The sequence below is a fragment of the Cheilinus undulatus genome, linkage group 15, assembly GCF_018320785.1.
Source record: "Cheilinus undulatus linkage group 15, ASM1832078v1, whole genome shotgun sequence".
Lineage (NCBI taxonomy): Eukaryota > Metazoa > Chordata > Actinopteri > Labriformes > Labridae > Cheilinus > Cheilinus undulatus.
Window position 1 is genome coordinate 41,634,786 of NC_054879.1, and position 25,139 is coordinate 41,659,924.

Below are 25,139 nucleotides of genomic sequence, written 5' to 3' on the forward strand. Positions count from 1 at the left end.
CACTGGTTTTGATGGTTCTATGGTGCGTCCTGATTGGTGAAAAACATTTGCAGAAAAAAGGTCTTTGTTTTGCTTCTCAGGCAGGAAAAATTTCACTCTGAGTTTGAAGTTGGAGGTTGATTTCTGCAATAACAGATCAAACATCAAGTTGTTCTTGATAAGACTGTTCCAATATTCATCATTTTTGGGTTGATTCAATAACTGCAGATATTTAAACATCAAAATACCCATAGAACTACAACATAATTTTCCTCTGCAGATTTTCTGAATTCAAAGATCTTCTGGGGTTCAGATGGAAAGTTTTGGAGGGGCCTTTACTTTGTCTATGTGAGGTTATGGGAACAGGATAAAGTACTCTATTTGTAGCCTCAAAGGATACTTTTCATGTGTGTCACCTTCACCCCATGCACATCGTTTGACCGTCTGGATCACAGGCTTCCATTTAGGGATCATTGCCCTCAATATTGCTAAAGAGCCTCAAGGAGACAGTTTTTTAACGTTACTCTTTTACTTTTAGTTTTGACCTTTTTAAAATACTGCCAGTATTGGATAGGAGACTTTTGGAAATTGTACACCATCATGTAAAAACACTTTTAAACTTGAAGCCTACAACAATCTTACAGTCTGTCTAAATTGCACATCTATGTTGGTATACTATAATAAAGTACACTTAAAGTCAGTACAGAGCACTTAAATACAGCCAGTTAGTGTCATCTTAAAGCGACAGTTAACACTGCCAACTTCTACTCCTTTTTTCAACAGCATTACATTTACATGTAAGGAGATTATAATCCAAATTTGATATCTATTTTCACTCACTGTTGGATTCATGTAAGTTGTGTTTTATGTTAACATCACTCACTTAAAGAAAGTGAACTTATTTTGCCTTGAATGCCCTTTTCTTGCTTGACATCTCCTACTGTTGCTGTTGACTGTAGCTAGCAAGCAAATGCTAACGTTAGCCACGCTGTTAGCAGTGCCCTATCTGCTAGGTCACTAACGTGGCATTCATTTAGGGTGCAAAATGTTGATATTTTTTCACTCTCAATTCTTGAATATTTTTAGCGCAACAACAGTATTTGAGTGTACACAAGCTAAGCACCAGCAAATGAATTACTACCTTCACGGCTAGCAACTCATCTTGATGTTGTTTTCAAGCAGGTTTTAAACATGAAAGCTATTTTAGCGTTTTTAACTTTTTCCAAATTTGCTTTAGACAGTAGAAAGGAATACATTTTTCACGACAAAAAAAAACCTGTGAAGAGTAATAACTGAAGAAATAAAACTTGAAACACAGCTAGACTGTGCTACCACAAGCTAGCACTGACACGTTGGCTAGCAACCATTGAAGTATTGCGTCAGCTTAAAATAAAAGTAAAGATTTTTAACACCAAAAACAAGTGTTTTACATGTTTTAATCATCAGGTATGTTTGTTTTGTCAAAAAAGCAGATCTCTGTGTGTAGTTTGACTCCCAGTTAAAAATCATGAATACTTATTTGAGGTCTCTTCTTAAACTTAGCCTGCTAGGCCTCTGTTTCTGCTCGTTCCCCTGACACAGCTAAAGAATGATATGTGAGTAAACTTCAGGTCTTCTTGTGTGACATAACTGTCAGTTTTTGCAGGAAGCCGTAGAAAACTGTTTACACAAGTGTGACTGTGCTAAATTGAAACTACATTTCTGTTGCCTGCATAAAGCGGTGAAAAAAATGTGAACACAACCTGCTCATGTTGGCAGACATGTTGGCACCGTCTCTGGTCAACTATCCCTTCCTTGTCCTTGAAACTGATACAAGGTCCTGCCCCCCTCTGTCCTCACTCTGAGCTGTGCTTTGTTATTTACAAGGTTGCTAGCAACACGTATTTAGGCAGGTCGATATCCATGACTCTCCCTCTGAGATCATGCTAGCGTTATCAGTCCCAGATGTGGAGGCAGCATGTGAGCTGTGCTGTCGCTCAGCCCTGAAGTCTGCCGATGCGTCATTCTTCATTTCGCCGTCTGCCGTCTCTCTGGCTGTGAGATTCGTCCTCCCTTCCCATCAGCTAGGAGTGTTGACAGCTTGCTCTCCAGCTAATGGCTACTGCATCTTTGCAGCGTATAAGCTCTTTCTAGTCTCAGCAACTGGATTTTAGTGGGTCAATACTTTACGTTGTGGAGACCATACATCACAACATAACGTAAATCCATAATCACCCTTTGATGGCACTGCCACATCTGCTCCTGAGAGTGAGCTACAGTCTATCACCTGACTCATTACAGATGATGGTTTCTTTGTTCCATCCTCTGGAGGATAATTATATTCTACATTGCGGTTATTAGTGAAGTGAAGTGTATTTGTTTCCTCGTTCCTTGACTTATATGTCATGTGTGATTGCTCTCACGGAGGGATAAGCTCATCAAGACCTTCACCCTGCTGAAGCTGATGCATTTTCCGTGGGCAGATGGAACCCTGATAGACTTATCGCAGTGTAACTAACAGATAGCATGAGTTGATCAGGCCAGTGTACTGTAGCAAAACAGCCATATCAGTAGAAGTCAGTGTATAGGCCTGTTTACATACAACATCTCTGCTTCTGGGCACAATATGCTTTGACTATGGTGTATGGCTTTAAAACTAGTTGGCCATATCAGTTAGGTACAGTAAGTGGTATACAGTATTTAGCTTGCAGACAGTAAATGCCTCCTTTGTTTATGTTCTCAAGAAATCAGACAGGTTGATCAAAGGCAGCATTGCTTCACGTTGAAATGAAATTGTTTAAAGTTAGCCCTACTTCTCTGCTTAAAGTAAAGTAGTTACATTTTTTTTGCACATAATATTTGAAAATCAAAGACATTTTGGCTAATCATTGGTTAGAACATGAAAACAGACAGATCCATCTGCTTTGCAAGGTTACAAGCAGTTCATATTTAAAAGGGAACGGAAAACAATAAAAGAAACATTTTTTCTGTTTCTTTCTTTCTTTCTGTTTTTTTTTAATTTTGTAATGTATATTGTTTTTGATGTGTGCACTTAACTACATTTCTGCAAAAGAAGGCAGGGTATTTGGATTGGAGGAAAGAGTACTCTGGGACACAATGAGTGTGTGATGTGTTAGTGTTACTCCTTCGGTTTTATATGCAAAAAGAATTATTGCCCTATCTCATCTGGTTGCAATTCTACCTGCGGTTAAAAATAGATATGCAATGGGCGCGCCGGCGCTCCCGCAGGTTTTAAAGGGCAATATGATTGATGAATTACCAAAATTGAGCTACAACATACATACAAGGTTTAAAGGATGCTTTTCATTGGTTTAAAATTTATATAACCCACTGACAGATGTAGTGGATGACTCAAATGATGTTTCGGCCTGATAGTGACAACAGTTAACATGAGTAATAGCAACATCAGATCAGCTCAGACAGACGACCAGTCAGAACACTGTCTGCTAACCATTTTTAAACTTTTCCCTCTCAGCTTGCACTATTGGGACCAGCAATGTAATTACCTCCGCCAAGCAGGTTATGTGGTCGGGGGGGGGGGGTTTGTTTGTTGGTTAGGTTTTTTTTGTTAGTTAGTTTGTTAGTTTGTTAGCAACATAACTTGTGGACGGATTTTGATGAAATGTTCAGGAAATGTAAGAAATGGCATAAGGACGAACTGATTAGATTTTGGGACCGATCTGGATCACCGTCTGGATCCAGGAATTTTTTTAAGGATTTTGTACTATTGGGAGATAGGGCTAATGCGCTGTTACCACTTTACACCAGGAGATGGCAGACATGAGTAACTGCAATCCCAGCAGCAGTTTTTGGGTGTGTTTTTATTCAATGTTTTGGAGTTTATAGAGTTTGAAAGACGCACGCCCAGTCGAGGAGACGAGTCGGAGCGTAACAGAGAGAAAGACAGCGAATTTTTGCGAGAATACTCACAATGCTGGGAGGAATAGAGGAATATTAACCCTCTGCCATGACTTCCAGTTGTCCAGTGAGACCATGGGTGAGACTGTCAGTGTATCTGTTGGCCCCGGCAGGCAATGCTTCCACCATGACAGTCCACCCGTAGCGAAGCCAATACTTTGCCTCACTGTGTTTCCAACCCACTGGGGAGGGAGTACTCTGTAATTTTTGAAAGGATTCTTCCCTATTGGGAGATAGGGCTTAATGGCGGAGGTCTGCACTCTCTGAGTGCTTTTCTAGTTTATTATTGTTATTAGAGAGAAATGGTATTGTATCACCTCTGATTTCCTGCATTATGATGCATTAGTCTTGTTTGTTAATAGCCAAACACAGTCTTGTATATTTAACTGCCATTAGCCAACACCCTGCTTGCATGCTATGAGGTTTTCTTCTGAAATGTGGATCATTCTGTAAGTTACTGCCAAGTTCTCTCTGAACTTGTAGACTTGAATCTTGCTTATCAAGTAGGTGCTTTGCTCTCTGTTGAGTTGGTTGTAAAGGCACCGCCAACGGTGGACCTAAATATGACCAGTTTGAGTCCTCCCTGGAGATCATTGTCATCTTTTAACATCATCCGTCTATCTGTTCTAGTTGATGAAGGTGTAAAGTCTGCATAAAACCTGCAGTTGCATAGAGTTTGTGTTTGCTGTGCTGCTGTTTGTTTACTGTGTTTGCTGCTACAGAAGACTGCCAAACATAATTTCGTTGTGTTTTTACAATGCAATGACAATAAACGATTGTCTATCTATCTATCTTTAGACAAATATTTGAGTATCCAGTATTCAGTGCTTTGTCTGTGTTTTGCAGGTGAAGCCAAAGGTGATCGAGCCGCTGGACTATGAAAATGTGCTGGTGCAGAGGAAAACACAAATCCTCAGCGATGTCCTCCGTGAAATGCTGCAGTTCCCTCTGGAGGACTTTGAGGTGAGTTGAAGACCTGTTTCGTACATGCTGACTGGACAAAATGCATCACATAAGACGCTTAAAAAAAGACAGCTCCAAAATTGAAATAATTCACAGTTTGTGGTGCTATTAAGCCTGAGCAGGGAAAATAACACTGCTAGATTTAGGACTTTGTTTTCATTGTGGCTACTCTTGTATTGGCCATGGAAAATAAGTTACTGTTTGTGTTAGTGTAATTACTGTTGTTTATACTATCAGTCATTAATGAGTGCTCCTGAGAATTTGTTCCACATCCATATAAGGTCACACCATTCTTTCTTATCCATCCAACATCATTATTTTCCCACCCACTTGCGTTGTTGTCTTTTCTCTGGTTTGGGTGTGGCTGGTGTTGTGAGTACTGGGTGGGGTCTTTCACACTGGCTTTCTCTCTGTTTACATGCCTGCATGCGTAGCGAGCGAGGGGTCAGGGGCCATCTGTTTAATTGGCCCATTCTGTCTCCAGTGTTGTGACAGAGCGAGTGTTATCTGCAGCCACATTGTACCGGACGTACGCTCCTCACACGTTTCCATGCTGCCGACGGAAAATCTAGAGTGGAAATCTGGCGCGGTGCTGGTACTCCAGGAAATTAGACTTCTTTTGAAAGATGTCCTCAGTGGCAGCGAGACATGAGTATATCATCACATCTGACCCTGTCACTCCGTCTCACGGTCCAGTGGAAATTTTATAGAGTCTGGACTTTTATTGTTATAGCTCTCGTGGCAGTGAGAGTCAGTATTTCTTACATTGATGACTTAAACAGCTTTTGTCTGAGCCTGAATGCTTACACTGAGGAGAAGACAGCATGGATATGAATTGATGTAGTGATTTATGGGCTGTGACAAATGTTGTTTAAAGTTACTATTTGTTTTTTCATGCCATTTTGAAACTGTTATTTATGCTCCCTTAACTTTCTGCTGCTGAAAAATCCTTTGGGAAAATTTTAACCAGTTATGAAATTCATAGTGATGCTTCTATGTGGCCATCAAAACCAAACAGGGTCAAAGTTGACAAGTCTTTTTGTGTTTTACTCATTTTAATGCCTGAACTGACTGCCCAAAGTAAGATGCAGTGTAAAGTAATTTCAATTTAGCAAAAATATGTAAGTTAAAAGTTAAGCAATTGCATAAATATTCACACCCTTTGAAGTGACTGACCTAATTCAACAGAGGTCCTGCTGAATGGTGCTAGTAGTCTCACAATTAGTGAAATGGGGATCACCTTAGTGCAGGGAATGTGATTCAAGTGATTGAAGTATAAAGACACCTGTGTCTGGAAGGTCCAGTTGCGGTTAATCAGTATTCCTGGCTACCATTACACCATGAAGACAAAAGAACACTCCAAGCAAATCAGAGAAAAGGTTGCTGAAAAGAGTAAGTCAGGAGATGGCACTGACAACCCCTGGAGTTCAGTTAAATCCATCAACAAGAAATGGAAGGACTATGGCACACCTAGATCAGGCCGTCCTCTCACTGAGTGAGGATGCTGAGTGACCGTGCAAGAAGGAGACTAGTGAGAGGGGCCACCAAGACACCTATGACAAATCTGAGGGAGTAACAAGCTTCAGCAGCTGAGACGGGAGAGACTCTGCTTACATAACTGTTGGCCAGGTTCTTCACCAGTCAAAGCTTTATTGGAGAGTGGCAAAGAGAAAGCCACTGTTGAAGAAAACTCTGATTAAATCTGGACTAGAGTTCACCAAAAGGCATGTGGGAGACTCCATGGTCAAGAAGATAGTTCTTTGGTCTGATGAAACCAAAATGTTGCTTTTTGGACATCAGTTAAGACGTTATGTTTGCCTTACACCAACACTGCACATTACTACATACACTCCATTCCCACTTTGAAGCAGAGTGGTGGCAGCATCATGCTGTGGGGATGCTTCTCAGCAGCTGGAAGACTTGTAAAGGTAGAGGGTAAAATGAATCTGGAAAAATATTGGAGAATCCTGGGGGACAATCTTATTCCATGTGAAGAGAACTACGGCTTGGGAGAAGATTTATTTTCCAGCAAGACAATGACCTGAAGTTTACAGAGAAAGCTACACAGAAATAGTTTTAAAGCAAACAAGGTGAATGTTCTGGAGTCAAAGCTCAGACCTCAATCTGAAAGAGAAATGTGACTGGACTTGAAAAGGGCTGTTCAGGCCAGATCCTGGTGCAACCTGACAGAGCTTGAGCAGTTTTGCAAGGAAGAATGGAGTAAGTGCAGTGTCCAGATGTGCAAGCCTGATTGAGACCTATCCACACAGACTCAGTGCTGTGATTGCAGCCAAAGGTGACTCTACTAGATTCTGACATGGAGGATGATGAACGTTTATGCAGTCACTTATTTTACATTACATATTTTTATTTGATTGGTATTACTTTGTAGAAATATGTTTTCACTTTGACATTAAAGAGGCTTTTTTTTTTTTTTTTCAAAAATGTCAAATTATATTGATCATGACTGATTTTTAAAATCAATAAAAAGGTGAATCATCCAAGGGGTTGAATACGTTTTAGGCACTCTGCAGGAAAAAAAGGGAATAGAGATAAAGAAAAAGATAAGATATACCACCAACACAAATTTAGAATTTCCTGCTGATTCGTTATGCCACTGTGAGTGATTTTCCATGGAAGAGATTGTTGTTTTCAACAATCTTTAGCCACAGCTCTAATGTTTACAGTGTGAACAATACGCCGAGGCCAAAGTCAATAAATCTACAGAAAGATTTATGAACAAGCTTTTACTTGGGGATAGAATTATTGCTGCATCATCAACTGGTGGTAAATTATTTTCCCACAGAGAATGAGGAAAATCTCTGTTGTGCAATGACATTTTCCAGTATTGCCATTTCATGTAAAGTGTTCATAGAGGTATTTCATGTCCCAATGATGATATTGTTAAAGTTACTATGCAGCCCTGGCATTTGTGGTGCGTCTGTCTCCTCTGACCCTCATCCTCATGTCCTGTTGTTCACAGCTTTCTCAGAAACAGAAAAACAAATGCCCAAAGCACTTTTTAGAAACGTCATTTAGCTGAAAAAAAATCTATATGAAATGAAACAGTTTTAACAGGTACTACCATCATAGTAACCAGGCACGCCAGGAAAGCTGTGTTTGATGGCATGGGATTTATTTCACATCCATCCAGACTAGCGTTTGTAGATTGTGTTTGGATTGAGCAGTAATAGCAATAAAACACATGCTGTGGTGGGTCAGAACCCTAAAGTGGGTCACAGAGCCCTTTTAGTGGGTCACTATGGATGTCCATTTCTGCCACTTAAAAAGAAAAAAAATGTGAAAGTTAGGAAATAAAAAAGGTCCTAAGTCATATTTATGAGATGAAGAGTCAAAATTATAAGATAAAAAGTCTTAATTATGAGATACAAAGTTGAAATTATGATATAAAAAGTTGTCATTATGAGATAAAAAGTCAAACTTATGATGTAAAAAGTCATAATAATGACATAGAGTCGACATTTATTATGACATAAAAAGTTGAAATTAATTATGAGATATAAATTCTAAATTATGAAATAAAAAGTTGAAATTATGAGTTAAAAATAAGGCTGAACAATTTGAGAAAATAAAATCTAATTACGTTTTTGCAATGCGATTACTTAAAGGTCCCTTATCTTATGAAATATTCATAAGCAATAAATCATTCTATATTATAACCCATGCAATACTAGATACATTAAATTAGGGATGAAAGATTTGAAAAAATTTTTTATCTAATCATGATTTTGGCTTGTATAGCAAAGTTGATATAGATTGTTATACTAAAGGGATGATAAATTCTTTATTTTATTCTCATTTTGATCAAGAAAATCATATACATGACCAGGAAAAGTAGGATTTTACTAAAATATTTTTGAAAAAAGACACCTGTATATTTGCAAAATGTGTAGAGCATAAAATTTCTGCAGCAAAAAAATTGTATCAAATTGGTATTTTGCCATATTTCAAGGAAAAAAAAACTGCACTGTCTGCAATTTGAAAATTGCAGCAGACCATATTGCGATTTAATCTAATTTTTGATTAATTTCCCAGCCTTAGTTAAAAAGTCTTTATCTCATAATTTCAACTTTTTATCTCATAATTATGACTTTTTAGCTCAGAATTTTGCCTTTTATCTCATAATTATGACTTTTTAGCTCACAATTCCATATTAGGATATTTCCTTTTCTTTTCAAGAATTGCCTTAGTTTCACATTTTTTCTTTTTTATTTGATGGAAATGGGCTTCCATAGTTCACGAATGTGTTCCTGTAAAAACAAAACCGCCAAAAAGTTTATGGAACTTGTCATGTGTCTTTGATTTGTCGCGTTTTGTACTGTATGACATCCAAACAATGACAGTGGGATTTACAGTGAGGGTTAAAACTTTAAGAAATGAGAATGTTCACATGAAGGGACTGGAGGTAAAAACAAGTGCTTCTAACTTTGGGTTCGGCTTTGTTCAAAGCCAGCGGTTGTTACAGTTCACAAAGCGGGCAGCTGGGTGTTCAGTGACAGCAGGGCAGCTTTGACTTTGTCTCCTCTTGTATCACGCTCCTCCAGCCTGCTGCCATGAACATAACACACCAGCTTTACACACAAACCGTATGTTGTCAGGCTCTGACAGGTGATTCTGACCGAGGGAAAAAACAACACTGGAGGCACAGTGATTGAACCAAACATCTGTTCTGGCTTCCCCAGACTCTTGTTCAAGCGAGGCTTAATCTGCTCCTGTGTCAAGGCCCCGTCACTGTTTTGTTCATTCATACTTCAAAACTCAGAGAGACAGGGCTTAAGTACACAGAGCTAACTGGGGGTTATACTCAAGGCCAAAGCAAGGAGAGGCAGCTCTTCTGTGTGTGCTGTTATTTTTGTATGAAGGTTCTTAGCTGGTCTTTGATGATAGAAACGACCACCAGGATGCTATTTTATCTTATCTGCAGCTGGGAAATCGAAAGTCATGAGCTGGTACTGGTGTACTTGAGCCAGTGTTTAAATCATCTCCATCTGCTTTAGATCTGGCATAATCTGATCTTGGCAAAGAGAGTCCTGTGCAGGTCTGCCTCTTAAAGGGAAGAAATTTGTTGAGGATTACCAGGAGGAGGCCCTTCACTTTACTGCTCAATTAGAGGTACACATTAACTGAGCTCATACCCCTTAATAGGTACAATATGATACTGACAATTGACAATTTCCTTAACTTCAAGCATTTGGCAGCAACAACCAGTAGAACATGTTACTGAAGGATAGAGCTGACAGGGTTGTATTTTTCTGTTCAGTTGAACAGAAGAACACAAAATTGAGGCTGAAGTAAGTTTGTGTTTGATGCACTAGTGACTGTTTATGGCAGCAGGATGGCGTTTATGGGATTGTGCCCATTTTCTTCATAACAAATGGGGTTCCGGACCTGCATGAATGTGGCTCACTTTCTTAAGATTAAGTTGAGGTAATTTTCCAAGTGTAATGATGATTGAGTTCAGCTGAGTGAAGCAATATCTGGTGCTAAATCAGGATTTATTTCATCAGAGAAAACTGAGGTTCTCCCCGGTGACTCGTAGCCCAATTGAATGTTTCCTGTTGCCAACTTCCTGGCTCCCTCTCACCTCCATGCCTGTTTATTTCTGCTGCCTGGAGCGCAGAGATTGTCATCTCCCCTGCAGGAAATCTGGCGAGCAGAGAGGAAGTAGAGCCTTCAGGTTAACAAATACGAGGTTGCCATGGAATTTGTCGTTTACACGTCTGAAGCTCAGTTAAATGTGAAGTCACTAAGAGGAAGAGGGGAGAGGAAAAGTAAAAGAGAAGTCTCACTTTGAAGTCATTTATAATGTCGGTAAATGAGACTGCTGCAAGGATGTTCTTTCTCTTATCAGATTCTGTCTTTATTGCTTATCTTTATTTGCGTGTCACATTTCAAAAGGTGTGTGAAAAAAATCTTGTCTTTGGCAAAAAATACTTAAACTTTGTGGCAAAAACCTTTAAATTATAAGTAAATTGTGCTGTAAACCTTTGACATTGGACACTGATCATCAACTGGCGGCCCGGGGGCCATTTCAGGGCCCCTAAAGCTTCCTATCAGCCCCCCCCCCAAGAAGATAATTACAATCAGAAAAGGAGGAAAATATGCTGTGATTTTACGGGTGTCTTTTGGCATTAAATGTCTGCAGCTGTTAAATCCACCCCCAAAATAATTATATTAAAATAGTTTTAGAATAACTTAACATTTGATCTGTTTCTACAGAAATTTACTGTCATAATTAGTAGATATTTGAAAAAGGATAAAGGTTGGCAGAAGTGCTGCAAAAATGACAGATAAAGTGGTGAGTAGGGGCTAGAGAGTAGCAAAAATGGGCAACAAGTGACAAAATAGGTTGTGGAGTGGCAAAAAGGGACAAAAATTGGCAGAAAAAGTTGTAAAAAAGGGTTAAATGGAGCAAAATTAGTAAAAGAGGAAAAAAAGGGCAAAAGTTTTAAAAAAATGGTTACAAATAGCGCAAAAAAGTAAAAAAAACAGGTTAAAAAGTGGCAAAAATAGAAGAAAAGTGGCAAAAATAAATAAAAGAGTGGCACAAAGAGAATAAAACATGCAGGAAAAGTGGTTCAAAAATGGCTAAAATCTTGCAAAATTGGGTTAAAGAGGCAAAAAGGTGTTAAAAGTGTCAAAAATGAGTTAATACTAGTTCTAAATCACAATTGTGGAGGGCCCATTCTCTGGGATTTTCAGGGGCCCAGCCAACTGTTGTCAGGCCTGTCTCCTTGTGGCCTGCTGTATTATAGATAAAAGGGAAAGATCTCACTGGTAATGCCTAAAAATTTCCTGCATTTTGAAAGAAAATACAAATACTACTACATAATATTTTAATCAGACCAAAATATTTATTTAATGTTTGTGTATTTGAAAGTCCGGCCCCCAGAGTTTTTGTTGGGACTAAATCTGGCCCTTGTGCAAATGTACTTGATGACCCCTGACATAGGATACATATTTACAAGAAAAACAGAATTTATTTGAAACTGTTTGAAAAAGACATTGCTCTCAGCAGAACAGCATTTATATTGCACAAAGCCAGCATTACTTATTTTTTTCATTAACTCAGTCAGCTGTTCTGTTTCACTTAATGGTTGTATTTGTATGTCACCCTTGCTCCAAGGGATTATGTGTGGTCAGAAGCATTTTATTTTTAAATATCACAACTATAATCCTCCTGCAAGGGCCTGATAATGATGGTATTGCAGTATCAAATTCAGGGCAATTTTACATAATGCTTTATGTGGGATAAAAGTCAGAAAAACATCTTTCTATAAACACCTAATTTGCAACATTTCCAGGAGTTTGTTAACACCACTCCATCCCCTTCTGTCCTTACCTCTGGATAGTCAGAGCCACAACAGTAAAGTGGTTATTGATATATCGTGGTTATGTTGATATACCTTTGAAACATGGTTTCTCCATCAGCTACATGAGGCAAACTCTCTGGGGTTTTTGTTTTGGCTCATGTGGAAAAATGTAGTATTGTCTGTGATTTAAAAAACAGTGGAGAGAAATCCATAAATCATTCAGTTTCATTATTACTCATAAATGTTCCCATGATAATACTTTGTCTAGAGAAGTTGGAGTTTCTCTGCATGCAGGATGGGGGAAAGGGAAAAGAAATGCTTTATCAGTTTCTTTAGATAACATTCCTATGAGGTAAAATTCCTGAGGATATTTACTTTAAATATAACCTTATGTTTAAGCCATGTGAGCAGCATGTCAATGCACTTCTTTGTCAGACTTAAACAGCTATTTGTGTGGTTGTTTTTACACCTAAGGGGTGTTAGGGTTTAATCGCAGGGCCAAAATTGGTTTCAAAAGCATTTGTTTGAACTTCCAAAAGGAAGTGTCAAGGCTCGGTTAAAGTTTGAAGTTGAGATACATTTAAATCAATTGAAAAAAAAACTGTTTTTTAGTTATTTGTATTTAGTTATTTACCTATATGGACTTATTTGTTTGATCTAGATATTTTGTCCACAGTGTATGAAGCTTAGCGTTAGTTCATGCAGGACACGTAGTCATAAGCCCAACCATGATCAGCTGACTGCCAGCTGATCCCAATTATCCCCTCCCAGCTCCCACAGCCAATCACAGCGCTTTCTCTCAGCGGTGTATTCAAATTTGACATACTTCACACTAATCCCTGCTTCGATTAATGCTGAACCACCGCACTGCTGCTGCTGGTGAAGCTTAACCTCCTCCACCCCAGCCTCCTCCTTTATAGCGTAAAGCTTGTTCCACCCTCATTCATGCTACTATGGATTAATTGTTTTTGGACTAATTTTGTTTTCAATATTCCTGGTCATAAATGTATGGGGTTTCTAGCCATGTGCTCCCTGAGTAACTGTTCTTTTGTTTGAGTACAATACTCTTGTACTTAGAGAGAGAAAGATTCTACATCACATCCCAAAACAGCAAAAACTGGAGTGTTGATGTCTCAGGGTTAAATACCAGAGTTTATGTTAACCCCTAAAGTGTCATTTTGACTTCATTCTGAGTGAAATGGTCTTCAGTGTTGGAGTTATATTAATCCACCAGTATTAGTCCAACTCTACCAAGAGTCAATTGATCCCCACTGCCATTTCAGATCTGGATGTGTGGGCGAAGTTTATCATCATGCCCTTGGGCAGAGAGTTTGGATGTGTTTAGTTGTGTTTAGATTGTTACCTGCTGTGGTTCTTTTGGCCATGTCTCTGGTGGATTGTTGTTATCGATGTGGGACACATTTGCACCATGAGTGAAGTTATCAACTGAGAAAAAGTTTCCACCTCTGACTTTAGGCTCTCCTACGGGATGCAGATAGATATTCTGTTTCAGTGTGAATTGCCTTGCTATGAGTATGACTCTCTGCTTTGTTCTTGTCCACACAGATGTGTAAGAGTTCATGCAGCTCTGTCTTTCTGTAAAATATTTGACACTTTCAAAAGTGTAGTTTAACTCTATGTTGTGGAGACCAATATAAACACATTGAAAGTGTGAAATTTATCTATATATGCGTTTAACTAACTCCGTCATTTTAACTTTATTACAGAAGTGTGACTGCCTGAAAGGTCACATATTTTACCCTTTAAGACAAGTTTGTATTGATTTCAGAGGTCCCCAAAACATGCCTGTGAAGTTAGCTAAGTTAGTGAATAACTGTACTAATGCTGCATTCCATTTACCTCAGAAGTTGGAAGTTGGAGCTGGGAATGGAGTCACACCTGAGTTGACGGCGTTCCTGATGTTGTTGTCATTGTTGTAATGTTTAGCCATTGTTAGCTATACCAGTTGAAAACAACACGTAACATGATATTTTACACATACAAACACCATGGTACCATGTGCACAGATAGACGTTGGACAGTACTACATATACCACATCTTTAATTTCACAAAAACAAAACAGAAGTGCTAATAAATAATATTTTATGAGAGCTTTCACTACTGTTGATGCACAACGGTGCCATCTTGGATTATGACATTGTGGTCAAGTCGGGGTTGGTGAGGATCGTCCTGCTTTCTGAGTCGGAAATCTGACTTCAGGGGGCATTCCAGATGAAATTTCCGACTGGGAACTCAGAAATTCCAACTGCATTGTTGTTAAACTCATGAATTAAAATCACTGTGACTCATTGTTTCTGCCATATTTGTGACATTCACATCAGCCACAGCTGGACTTTGTGGTCAAAAGCTCAGAGATGTCATAATGAACACATTAGCATTAGAATGCGATTCTGTCATTCTGAGTGTAATAACATGCTAACATTAGCCTTAGTCTCAGAGTCCTACCTCTCAGAGCAGCCAGCATTGTTTTGGACACTTTAGTGTTAATATGATTTAAAGCTTTAATACGAACAGCAGCTGTTGGTTTTTTTGTTGTGCTATAAATATTCTGTTTGGCTGTAGTTACCGTTGACCTGTAGCTCATTAGTGAAAGGCCTAAATGAAGCTCGAGTACAACAGTGGCAGAGAGCCATCCTCAGGGTGTGTCTGGAGCTGAATAGTAACAAGCATCCTGCCTCCTTCATACACTGACTGCCCCTCTGAACCCTCTGAAAGACAGCAGTCCTCTCTCAAACAAAGAACAATATTTAAAAGAACACCAAAGAGCAACAGTGTCCAGCTGAGACCACAAACTGTAAAACAGTGTGATAAAGACCCCTACATTGTGTTTAACTTTCACTTTTACAGTGTTTTCATGTTTTCACCGTCTCTTTTGTTGATTAAGATGTTGCTTTGTTTTTCAGATTTCTACTTTGAGGCGACAGGGGAGGACGCTCCACCCTACTGTGCCTGAGAATGCAGAAAGGGAGGCCCAGAGTCTCTTTGTCCAGGAGGTGAGCTGAATTTAAAGGGCCCAAAAACAGATTTCCTTCAGCGATTTCTTATGATGAGCACACAACGTTACTTTCTCCTGTTTCGCTCTTTATTTTCTATCTGCCGTTTCTCACCAGAACAATTAAATGCAATACATGGCATTACTATAAAGCCTGACTTCCAGGTATTCAGTGAAGTGTGTTCAAAAAATCAACTAAAATGCAGAAACATTAGATTTTGATGTCTCTTAATTATTATTTGTAAAAAAGGGTGCCCAGACATCAATCTACAATTTCTCAGTAGTACACACAGTTACAAATTAGATTTTCAACCTGTGACCGAGAAATAACTTAAAACTCCAAAATATCCAAGACATTACACTTAAAACCTTGAATGTATAGTGACACGAAACCTCCAGTTAGGGTTAGGGTACGGGTTAAGGGGAGGGTTGGGATACCAAAAGTTGAAAGTAAAAGAACTTGACCTGCAAAGCCTGTTTACAGAGCATGTATAAAGCTGAGTAAACAGTCTGCTTACAAGAAAAAACCTTGTCCTTCATGAAAACACCCCAATGCAGCAAACATAGCTAAGGCTAAAGCTAACAAAGGTGCATAACCTAGGAAGATAACATTATGCAGCTAACATTGCAAAATCTAAAACTTACAAAACTACATTGTAATGTATTTAATTTATGTTAGCTACATAGGTAATGAAGCCACATAACAATTGTAGCAAAAAGCTATGTTAGCTACATTAGATTCTCTAAAGCTAAACCCATTTTCAAACAGTTGCTAAAGCTAATGTAATTGCATTGGCCAACATGATAAAATTAACTAGGTAGCTAGCAACACTATGTTATTTTTTTTAAACTAGAGCTAAATGTGCTACATTACCTAGGCAGATAGCATAGCTATGTCGCAAATGTAGCTAAATATAAAGCTAACAGAACTATGTTGTTATGTGGCTACATTAGCTACATAGTTAACAGCCACCAAAACAAAGCTACATAAGATTTGCTATGGCTAGACATGTTTTAGAAGTAGTGATTCAAACAATGGCTAAAGCTAATGTGGCTACCTTGGCTTGTTCAATAATGTTAACCACGTAGGTAGCAAAGCTCTGTTAGCTAATGCTAACAGAGCTTAAGCTAGCCAAAATTTGCGTAGCTACTTCTAAAATAATGCTTTAATTTTATCCCTGGTTGACACTGGACATTTCCTATTTTATTACCTAGGGTAGGGCTAATGGCGGAGGTCTGCGCTGTTACCACTTTACACCAGGAGATGGCGTACATGAGTAACTGCAATCCTAGCAGCATTTTTGGGTGTGTTTCTATTCAAAGTTTTGGAGTTTATAGAGTTTGAAAGACACACGCCCAGTTGGGGAGACTAGTCGGAGTGTAACAGAGAGAAAGACAGTGAATTTTAGCAAGAATACTCACAATGCTGGGAGGAATAGAGGAATATTCACCCTCTGCCATGACTTCCAGTTGTCTGGGTAGACCATGGGTGTGACTGTCAGTGCATCTGTTGGCACCGGCAGGCAGTGCTTAAACCATGACAGTCCACCCACAGCGAAGCCAATACTTTGCCTCACCATGTTTCCACCCCATCGGGGAGGGAGTAATTGACGAATGCCATGGTGGGGGGCACATGGGGACGGATCCAGGAATGTTTTAAAGGATTCTTCACTATTGGGAGACAGGGCTAATGGTGGAGGTCTGCGCTCTCTAAGTGCTTTTCTAGTTATGAAATGTTTTTTAGTCTGTCATGTTTGCAATATGGGGATTTCATGATGGAACTGCCAGCCTTTGTTTACGAATACAGTGGAATAAAAAAAATCTTTTAAAAAATGTTTTACTAACAAATTGTGTCACTTCCGATCTGACATAGGGGCGTCTCTGCAGCCAGATCCCTCTCAACATCAGGACTCCCAGAAGTCAAATATAAAAATCTCCCTCAAACTCTAAGTTCAATGAATTGAAACACACTTGCTGCTCTGGAATCAGAGGAAAATTGCTGTGATAAGAGCAAAAGTATGTCGTACAAGGCTCAGCCATGTCATTTGTCATCTTAGATTTGACATCATGTCTGTGCTCCTGAGAAATCTATGCTCCCATCTAACAAGAAGAATTTGAAGCTCTAAGGGGCATGTGAACTCGGGAAGGTTTAAGGTTCATTCAGAAGTACATAACAGCTAAAGAAACTGAGTCTTAGGGTGTCAAGTTTTATACAGATGTTTATTACTGGTTAAGCTCAGTTGGCAGAGCAGGCACTCATGCACAGAGGCTACATTCTCGATCCTGGCACTGATTGGTGTATGCCTTCTCCCACTCTCCCAATATATCTTTGGTATAAAAAAGTTTAGACACAGGTTTAGAAAATAAATCACCACATAAACTACTGGCTGCAGAGGAGCAGCACTAATTTCAGTCATTATCCAATTTCTGCTCCAACATTAGCAGCAAAGTAAACAGTACATCAAAGCAGATCGGGAAACCTCTTTATTTCATGTAACAGACTAACAGAAACATTTATCTAACTATAAGCAGCCTGAGGACGCTGTTACATAAAAGCTATCTTGGCTCATTACTCATAATTACTGGAGGATGCCTGGCTATTTGTTCTGAATTTCCTCAGTTATATCTATTTATACCAAGATGACTAGTGGTGATAAAATGCAATTAATTTCTACTTTATACAAGTTTATCAGGCTTCTGGTTATTTTCTGTCTGTGTTGGTTTATATTAAGCTGAGTCTTGAACATATCTGCCATCAAACAGTTAAGCTGTGGTGGAGTTTAATTAGGATTGGCTGCTGTGGAATACCAAAAGACACTACAAGATGATAAACTTGTGATTTATGGTGACAAGCAGGGAAATGTATTTTCCTCCAGCCGTCATCATCCGGCCCTAAACACTGCTCGCACTGTCTTTTAAGCCGGACACCAACTGGATGCTTCACGTTCACCTTCCAGGTCAAAGCTCAGCATTCCAGAAGCATTTTTCAAAGTCATAAAGAAACCAAAACTCCCTGTCATGTGTTGTGTGACATCACCAAGACAGCTGTGCAGACAGAGACGCAGCAGGAGCCTCTCCGTTTCCGATCGCTGTCCTGATCGGGTTGCATCTCGTCTCCCTGCAGGAGCGTTTCTTGTAAGTGGCACGTATCTCTGCAGAAAAGATAGCAGTGCTCTGACTCTAACAATGACCAGATGTCTTGTTTCCTAGTGAAGGGAGTTACAGAAACACTCCCTCCTAGTTTGGACTGGTGGGTGGTAGGACCAAGGTGGAGTGCGAACACTCACCATACACTCCCTTTTTTCCAAGGATTTCACTACATGTGGGCTCTAGTTGATGCTCAAGACAAGCATTGTGTGGTGATTCATGAAAACAAATGTTTAATTTTGTATTATTCATCAGTGATACATTGCTCCAGTGTTCTCATCTCTTATTTAGGTTTCATTTTCAGCTCACTGTACCGTAAACAGACAGTAAAAAATTATTGAAAGTGTAAAAGGGAAACTCATATGAGTTGTTCTGTGACATCACTCAAAGGGAGTTTTTTCACTACTGATGGTGACTGACTTTCAAGATACTCTGGACCACCAAAAACATGCTCATTAGGTTAATCAGTGACTCTAAATTGGCTGTAGGTGTGAATGTGAGTGTGCCTCGTTGTCTGTCTGCATATGTCAGCCCTGCGATTGACTGCCGACCAGTCCAGGGTGTACCCTGCCTCTCGCCCAATGACAGCTGGGATAGGCTCCAGCCTAACCCCCAACAGGATAAGCCATCCATCCATCCATCTTCTTCCGCTTATCCAAGGTCAAGTCGCGGGGGCAGCTGCCTAAGCAGGGAGGCCAAGACTTCCCTCTTCCCGGCCACTTCGTCCAGCTCTTCCGAGGGGATCCCAAGGCGTTCCCAGGCCAGTCGAGAGACATAGTCTCTCCAGTGTGTCCTGGGTCTTCCCTGGGGCCTCCTCCCAGTGGGACCTGCCCGGAACAAGGAACGCGTCCGGGAGGCATCCGGACCAGATGCCTGAGCCACCTCATCTGGCTTCTCTCGACACGGAAGAGCAGTGGCTCTACTTCGAGTCCATCACGGATGGCCGAGCTTCTCACCCTATCTCTAAGGGAGAGCCCAGACACCCTGCGGAGGAAACTCATTTCGGTCGCCTGTATCCGTGATCTCATTTTTTCAGTCACTATCCACAGCTCGTGACCATAGGTGAGGGTAGGAACGTAGATCGACAAGTAAATTGAGAGCTTCGCCTTTCGACTCAGCTCTTTCTTCATCACGACAGACGGGTGCAGAGACCGGTTCACTGCCGCACCAATCCACCTGTCAATTCTCTGCTCCATTCTTCCCTCACTCGTGAACAAGACCCCGAGATACTTGAACTCCTCCACTTGGGGCAGGATCTCATAAGCAGTATATATATGGATAAGCAGTATAGAAAATGGATGGATGGTTGGACTTAAACATTAAGGAGCATTTTTAAAGTCCAGGTTTCTAACGGCATGTAAACATACTTATAGTTGAACCGAGTTTACATTTGAGTTCCTTTGAAATATAGATCATATGAAGTATGCACCCTTATCTTCATTTTAACAAATGTGGATCATCATTTGTCTTGGTCCAGTGTTGCTCAATAAAAAAGCCAAATTGTTCAAAAATGCCTTTGCAAGAGCCAAAATCTAAGTGGTGAAAAGTGACAACAAAAATAAATTAAAAGTAGCAAAAAATGGTCAAAAGTGGAAAAAAATAAGTGAAATGGGACGAAAAAAGTGGCACAAACAGGTGAGAAGTGACAAATAAATCAGTTAGAGGTGGCAAAAATTGTTCAAAAATGACCAAAATGGACAAAAATTAGCAAAATGAGCAAAAATGGGGAAAGGTGGCCCCTAATGGCAAAGGCAGCTTAAATGGATCAAAAGTGGCAAAAAAGGGGAAAAACTGCAAATAGTAAAAAAGGAGGAAAGAAGTGGGAAAACTGATAAAAGATGGCAAAAACAGGATTAAAATGGCAAAAAGGAGTGGCAAAAATAGGCTAAAGAAGGAGAAATTGATTAAAAGTGGCAAAAATAGACTAAAGAAGGAGAAATTGATTAAAAGTGGCAAAAAAAAAAAAAAAGAAAAAATGGCAATAAGGCCAACGGAAATATACAGACAAAAAGATAAAGTTTGAGAATTAAGTCTGACAATTAAAGCCTACTGTATAAATGTGGGAAATAAACTGATTAATCATGAAATAATATTTCAAATTAAGACATAAAAGAGCCACAAATCATCATTAAGGAGCCACATGTGGCTCAAGACACAATGATGAGTATCACTGTCTTAGTTACTTCAAGCTTCTCCTTATGTCTTCATGTCTGACCGATAGCCACATCTATTACGATTTTTTTTAATTGATATTCTCACAAACAACATCATTAAATGTACCAACCTGCATCACAGCTCAATAGTTCTGCTGCTCTGTGTATCAGCAAGCTGGAACACTGTCGAGGTTATGGTGGTTGTCTCTAATGATTGTCCTTTTCCTCCTCAGTGTATTAAAACCTACAAGTCCGACTGGCATGTCGTCAACTACAAGTACGAGGACTATTCTGGAGACTTCAGACAGCTTCCAAAGTAAGTGTGTGGTTTTAAAGCTCAGCGTTAATAATCACAGAGGTAATGTGCTGCTGTGCCAACACATTCTTACAGTATGATGGGCAAGTAACAACACATACCGCAACAGCTATTGCACATAATATATGGATGCCAGAGGTTTTAACAGTAAAGAATATACAGTCAAACACATTTTTCTGTGTTTTCATGTCAGCTAGACTAGCAGTCACCTTTGTGTTTCCCGCCTCTGACTCAGTGTTGTTTTGACTCAATTACAAGGAAACACGCAGTTTAATAATTCTCATTTCCAAACAACAAAAGAGTGTTTCCTTTTCATGACACTCTGGATAATTCCCGACTGCAACTACCGTGGAAACCACCCTCATTGGCCGCACATTGTGTCATCAGCTCCAGCCTCTTCCCTGAAGAATATGTGTTTTGCTGCCAGTGCATTTCAAAATGAGTTGACAATGACCTTGACACCATCGCTGCTGCCAAATGTCCCGTTGTTTTACTGAAACTAGGGAAGTTAAAACAATACACCGTGGTCGGATGGCCTGGTAAACCACACGCTATTCCCATTGAAGTCATTCTTACCTCTGGCTCATGTTCATGTTCCAGCAGACTCTCCCTTTTTAGTGCTGCTTTGAAATGGTTTAGTTTTCCATGATGCTGGCGTGTTTCTGAAGACAAATTCGGAAAACAGTTATTTTAAAGATATTACATTTATTTTAACATTTTTTCTAAGCAAGATTTACCCACTTCACTGAAAGAGTGAGATGAAATCTCTCCATATCTCAGGCAAATTTCTCTTCACAGTTTCTACTTGGAAATGTAGAATCTGTCTAACAGCTGGCTTCATCAAAATTTCAAAGAAATTCTCATCCATTCCCAAAAGGCATGATAGACTTTGATCGCTGATGGGTTCTGAGATTGAGCCAAGGATGAAATAAAATTTTCCACCTTTAGTTATAAACCTAAAGTAAATCCAGTCATTGGCTAAACAGTCCCTCTCAAAAGTGAAAAATTATGAAGAGAAGGTACAAAAAATGTTTCACAAAAACAACCGTTCATCTCTCCCAGACCAAACATCTGAGATGCCGTATAACTCAGAAAGGAAAAACACACTAAGACTTTCAAAATGAAATTGGATTATATTTCTATTTAGGGTATGGGAAAAGGTTAAGGTTAGAGTTAGGATACCAAAAGTTAAAAATAGCAAACCTGACCTGCAAAACCTGATTACAAAAGGTTTAATAAAGCCGAGTAAACAGTCCGCTTACAGGATTAAAAAAAAGGCGACAATAAAAAGATGCTAACGCAGCCAAGAGTAGCTTACATAGCTCTGTTAGCTACATAGATAACATAGCTACATAACTAATGCAGTTAAGCCAAGCTCATAAAGCAGCTACGTATTTAAATTAGCTATTGAACGTTTGCTAAAGCTTGCATAGCTAAAGCTAACTTAGCTATAGATAAGGCCGTTACAGAGGTAACTTAGCTAAAGCTAGGCTTGCAAAGCATTTATGTATGTAATGTTTCTATTTAGCTAAGTCTTTTTTTGAATGTTTGCAAAAGCTAACTTAGCAATTGATAATGCATTACATAGCTAACTTAGCTAAAGCTAGGCTCACAAAGCAGCTATTTATGTTATATTTCTATGTAGCTAAGTCTTTTGTTTAATGTTTGCTAAAGATAACATCGCTACATAGCTAACTTAGCTAAAGCTAGGCTCACAAAGCAGCTCGCTATTTATGTAATTTATTTACCTAAGGTAGCTACGCTTATTAATAGCTAACGTAGCTATATTGGTTTATGTAGTAACATAGCTATGTTAGCTTTAGCTTAAGCTAACAAAGCTAAAGCGACCTTCTAAAATAGGTCCATACATAATTTACACCAGGGTCAGACCTCCGCCCTTTTTCTCTGTTTTATTTATGAATTGTTGCTTCATCTGCAACATTTGCTCGGGTATTCTATGAATGTAACTGCCACACACTGTTTATGAATAAAGCTGGAAATATGTTGTACTGGAAAATTACTGCACTCCCTTTCTTGGATATACAGCGTCTCAGATGAACGGTCTGTGAGAGTAGCCATCAGAAATGTACGACAGTATGATAGGCAGATTTGTTAGCTACCAAAAGACTATCAAAAGAAGAAGTACTTGATAAAGTTGTTCACCAAAGGTTGTAAAAATGCATAACTTTAAAATTATTCCACATTTTAAAGTTAAAAATATGTCTATATGCAGTTTCTGTGCAGGGCTAACTATTCTTATATCAGATCATTGAGACTTTCCCTCATTTCAAATTCTAAATAACATTTCCAAACATTGTCTACAGTCCCAGTCAGTGCCAGGAGCAAGAGGCAGGGTATGCCCTGGACTGGTCACCAGTTAACCACAGGGCTGGCATAAAGAGACAAACAACCAGCCCTGCTTATACTCACACCTACAGGCAATTTAGAGTCACCAGTTAATCTGAAGAGTATGTCTTTTTGCTTCTATTTTGTACAATTAGTTGTAATGCTCAGATATATTAAAGCTTAAAGTACAAGCTTTTTTCAAAAGTGTCAGGATGGAATAAAAAGTTAAGATATTTCTGTCCACATGCAGAAGGTAAGGGGAAAGTTGTCAGATAAATAAATATCATAGTGAAGAGCATTTTGTACTTTGTTAAATCTCATCTTTGGGGACATAATGGTATTTAACTTGTATGTTTAACAGAGGAAAAGACTAATCTGCCAAGTTGCCAGATTTAAGATCTTTCAGCGACATCTTATTGTATTTACTTTCTTGTGTGTGTTTTTTTTCGTTGTTCTATTATCAGTGCATATTTTAGAAATCATTTAATGTTATTTTAACGTGTTACAGCAAAGTGTCCCGGCCTGATAAGCTGGCAGTCCATGTATTTGAAGTGGACGAGGACGTGGACAAAGATGAGGTGAGTTTTTGTCTTAATTCTTTATTATATTTACATAATTTCAGTTTCAGTCTCTTGATATACCAGTGTGACACCTTAACAGTAAATACACATGCAGCTCTTATCTCAAACCAGCCGTTTCCTGTTGCCAGAAATTAATCTTACACCTCAGTTGACAGCGTTTTCTATCATCATTTTTTTTTCTTCTGTTTTCACCAAAGCTGTTAAAGAGATTAAGGTACTTTTTTGTTCTAATATCATAATTTAACAGAAAGAGCAAAGAGTAATTAGATTTACTGGCACATCATGTCTCAAAACAACCTTATTCCAAACACAGGGAAATAGTTTCATCCTATGATAATTCATGTGAGACAGAGTGGGTGTGTGTGTTTTATTTCTGCACAGATTAAATGAGTGTTTGTTGTTTTTGGACTTGCTTGTGTTGTAAGAGTGCAAAGCAGCGAACCTCATCAGTCACACTCTGACACACACTCCGGTCTGATGGTACAAAGCTATGGCTGAAATGTTAGTTTACATGGGATAAGGTCAAGCTGCCTCTCCAGGTGTATGAAGATGATCCTGACCTTTTTTTTAATGAGGTGTCAAACTGCGCCCTCTATGGGTGGCTAAATGAAGCTCAGTTGTAGCTTAAAATCCTGAGGTCTGAGCCTTTTGTATGGATGTATTTTTAGTTTATTTGGGGTAAGTCGGACCTGAAAGATTAAAATGTTGGGATTGTGATGAAAAAAATGTACCTTAAAAATGTTTTTAATTATCAAATATTTCACAGCTTCAGTGCAGATGAAAGAGAAGGCCACACTTCCTCTGAAATCCCCAATTTCAGTGCAATTTGCCCCGCCATTTCTATGTCTGCCATAGCTTAGTTCTTGGTATTTATCATCCTGTCCTTTACCGAGTTTTCTGGAGAAAAATTTACACTCCAGAGAGAGCAAACCCACTGCCAAATGCCGTCTAGACACTGACCAGGAGTAACAGGCACTGAACCTTTCCACATGCTTTTCACATCACCTCACAAAGCACTGAAAAATCACAATCTCAGCCAGCACTTTAAACCCCCCCCCTTTCTTGCTCTATTAGACTGAGAAAAGAAGGAGAAGAAGTGCTGGATCATTATAAGGACATCTTGAAAGTCCATCCAGTCTTCTTATTGTGAGAATGAGATTCAGTTCCTCGCTGTAGTCTCTCATTGTCTGGGAGCGTTAAGTACAAACGACACATCTGATCTAAACCAGACCAGGGTGGCACGGTTTGTCCCTAAGTCTCCTTCCTTCATTACTCCACTAATAGGTTTATTTTACCAGATCACGCTGGATGGTGGATCATGCTTGCTTTGTGTTTTAAAGTGAAAAGGCTACGATCTCACAGTAGTGCACACCATATGAGTGTGAGAT

The 25,139-nt window shown here is 39.2% G+C and overlaps 1 protein-coding gene across 2 annotated transcripts in view; it reads left to right on the top strand.

Annotated features, from left to right (window-relative positions):
* zmp:0000001200 (dedicator of cytokinesis protein 9) overlaps positions 1–25,139 on the top strand; it is a 130,809-nt gene that overhangs the window by 60,465 nt on the left and 45,205 nt on the right. For both annotated transcript variants that reach the window (XM_041807469.1, XM_041807470.1), the window contains exons 2-5: positions 4,744–4,860; positions 15,120–15,209; positions 20,742–20,824; positions 23,679–23,748. In XM_041807469.1, coding sequence (XP_041663403.1) covers positions 4,744–4,860; positions 15,120–15,209; positions 20,742–20,824; positions 23,679–23,748 — 360 coding nt within the window. The remainder of the gene's footprint in view (positions 1–4,743; positions 4,861–15,119; positions 15,210–20,741; positions 20,825–23,678; positions 23,749–25,139) is intronic.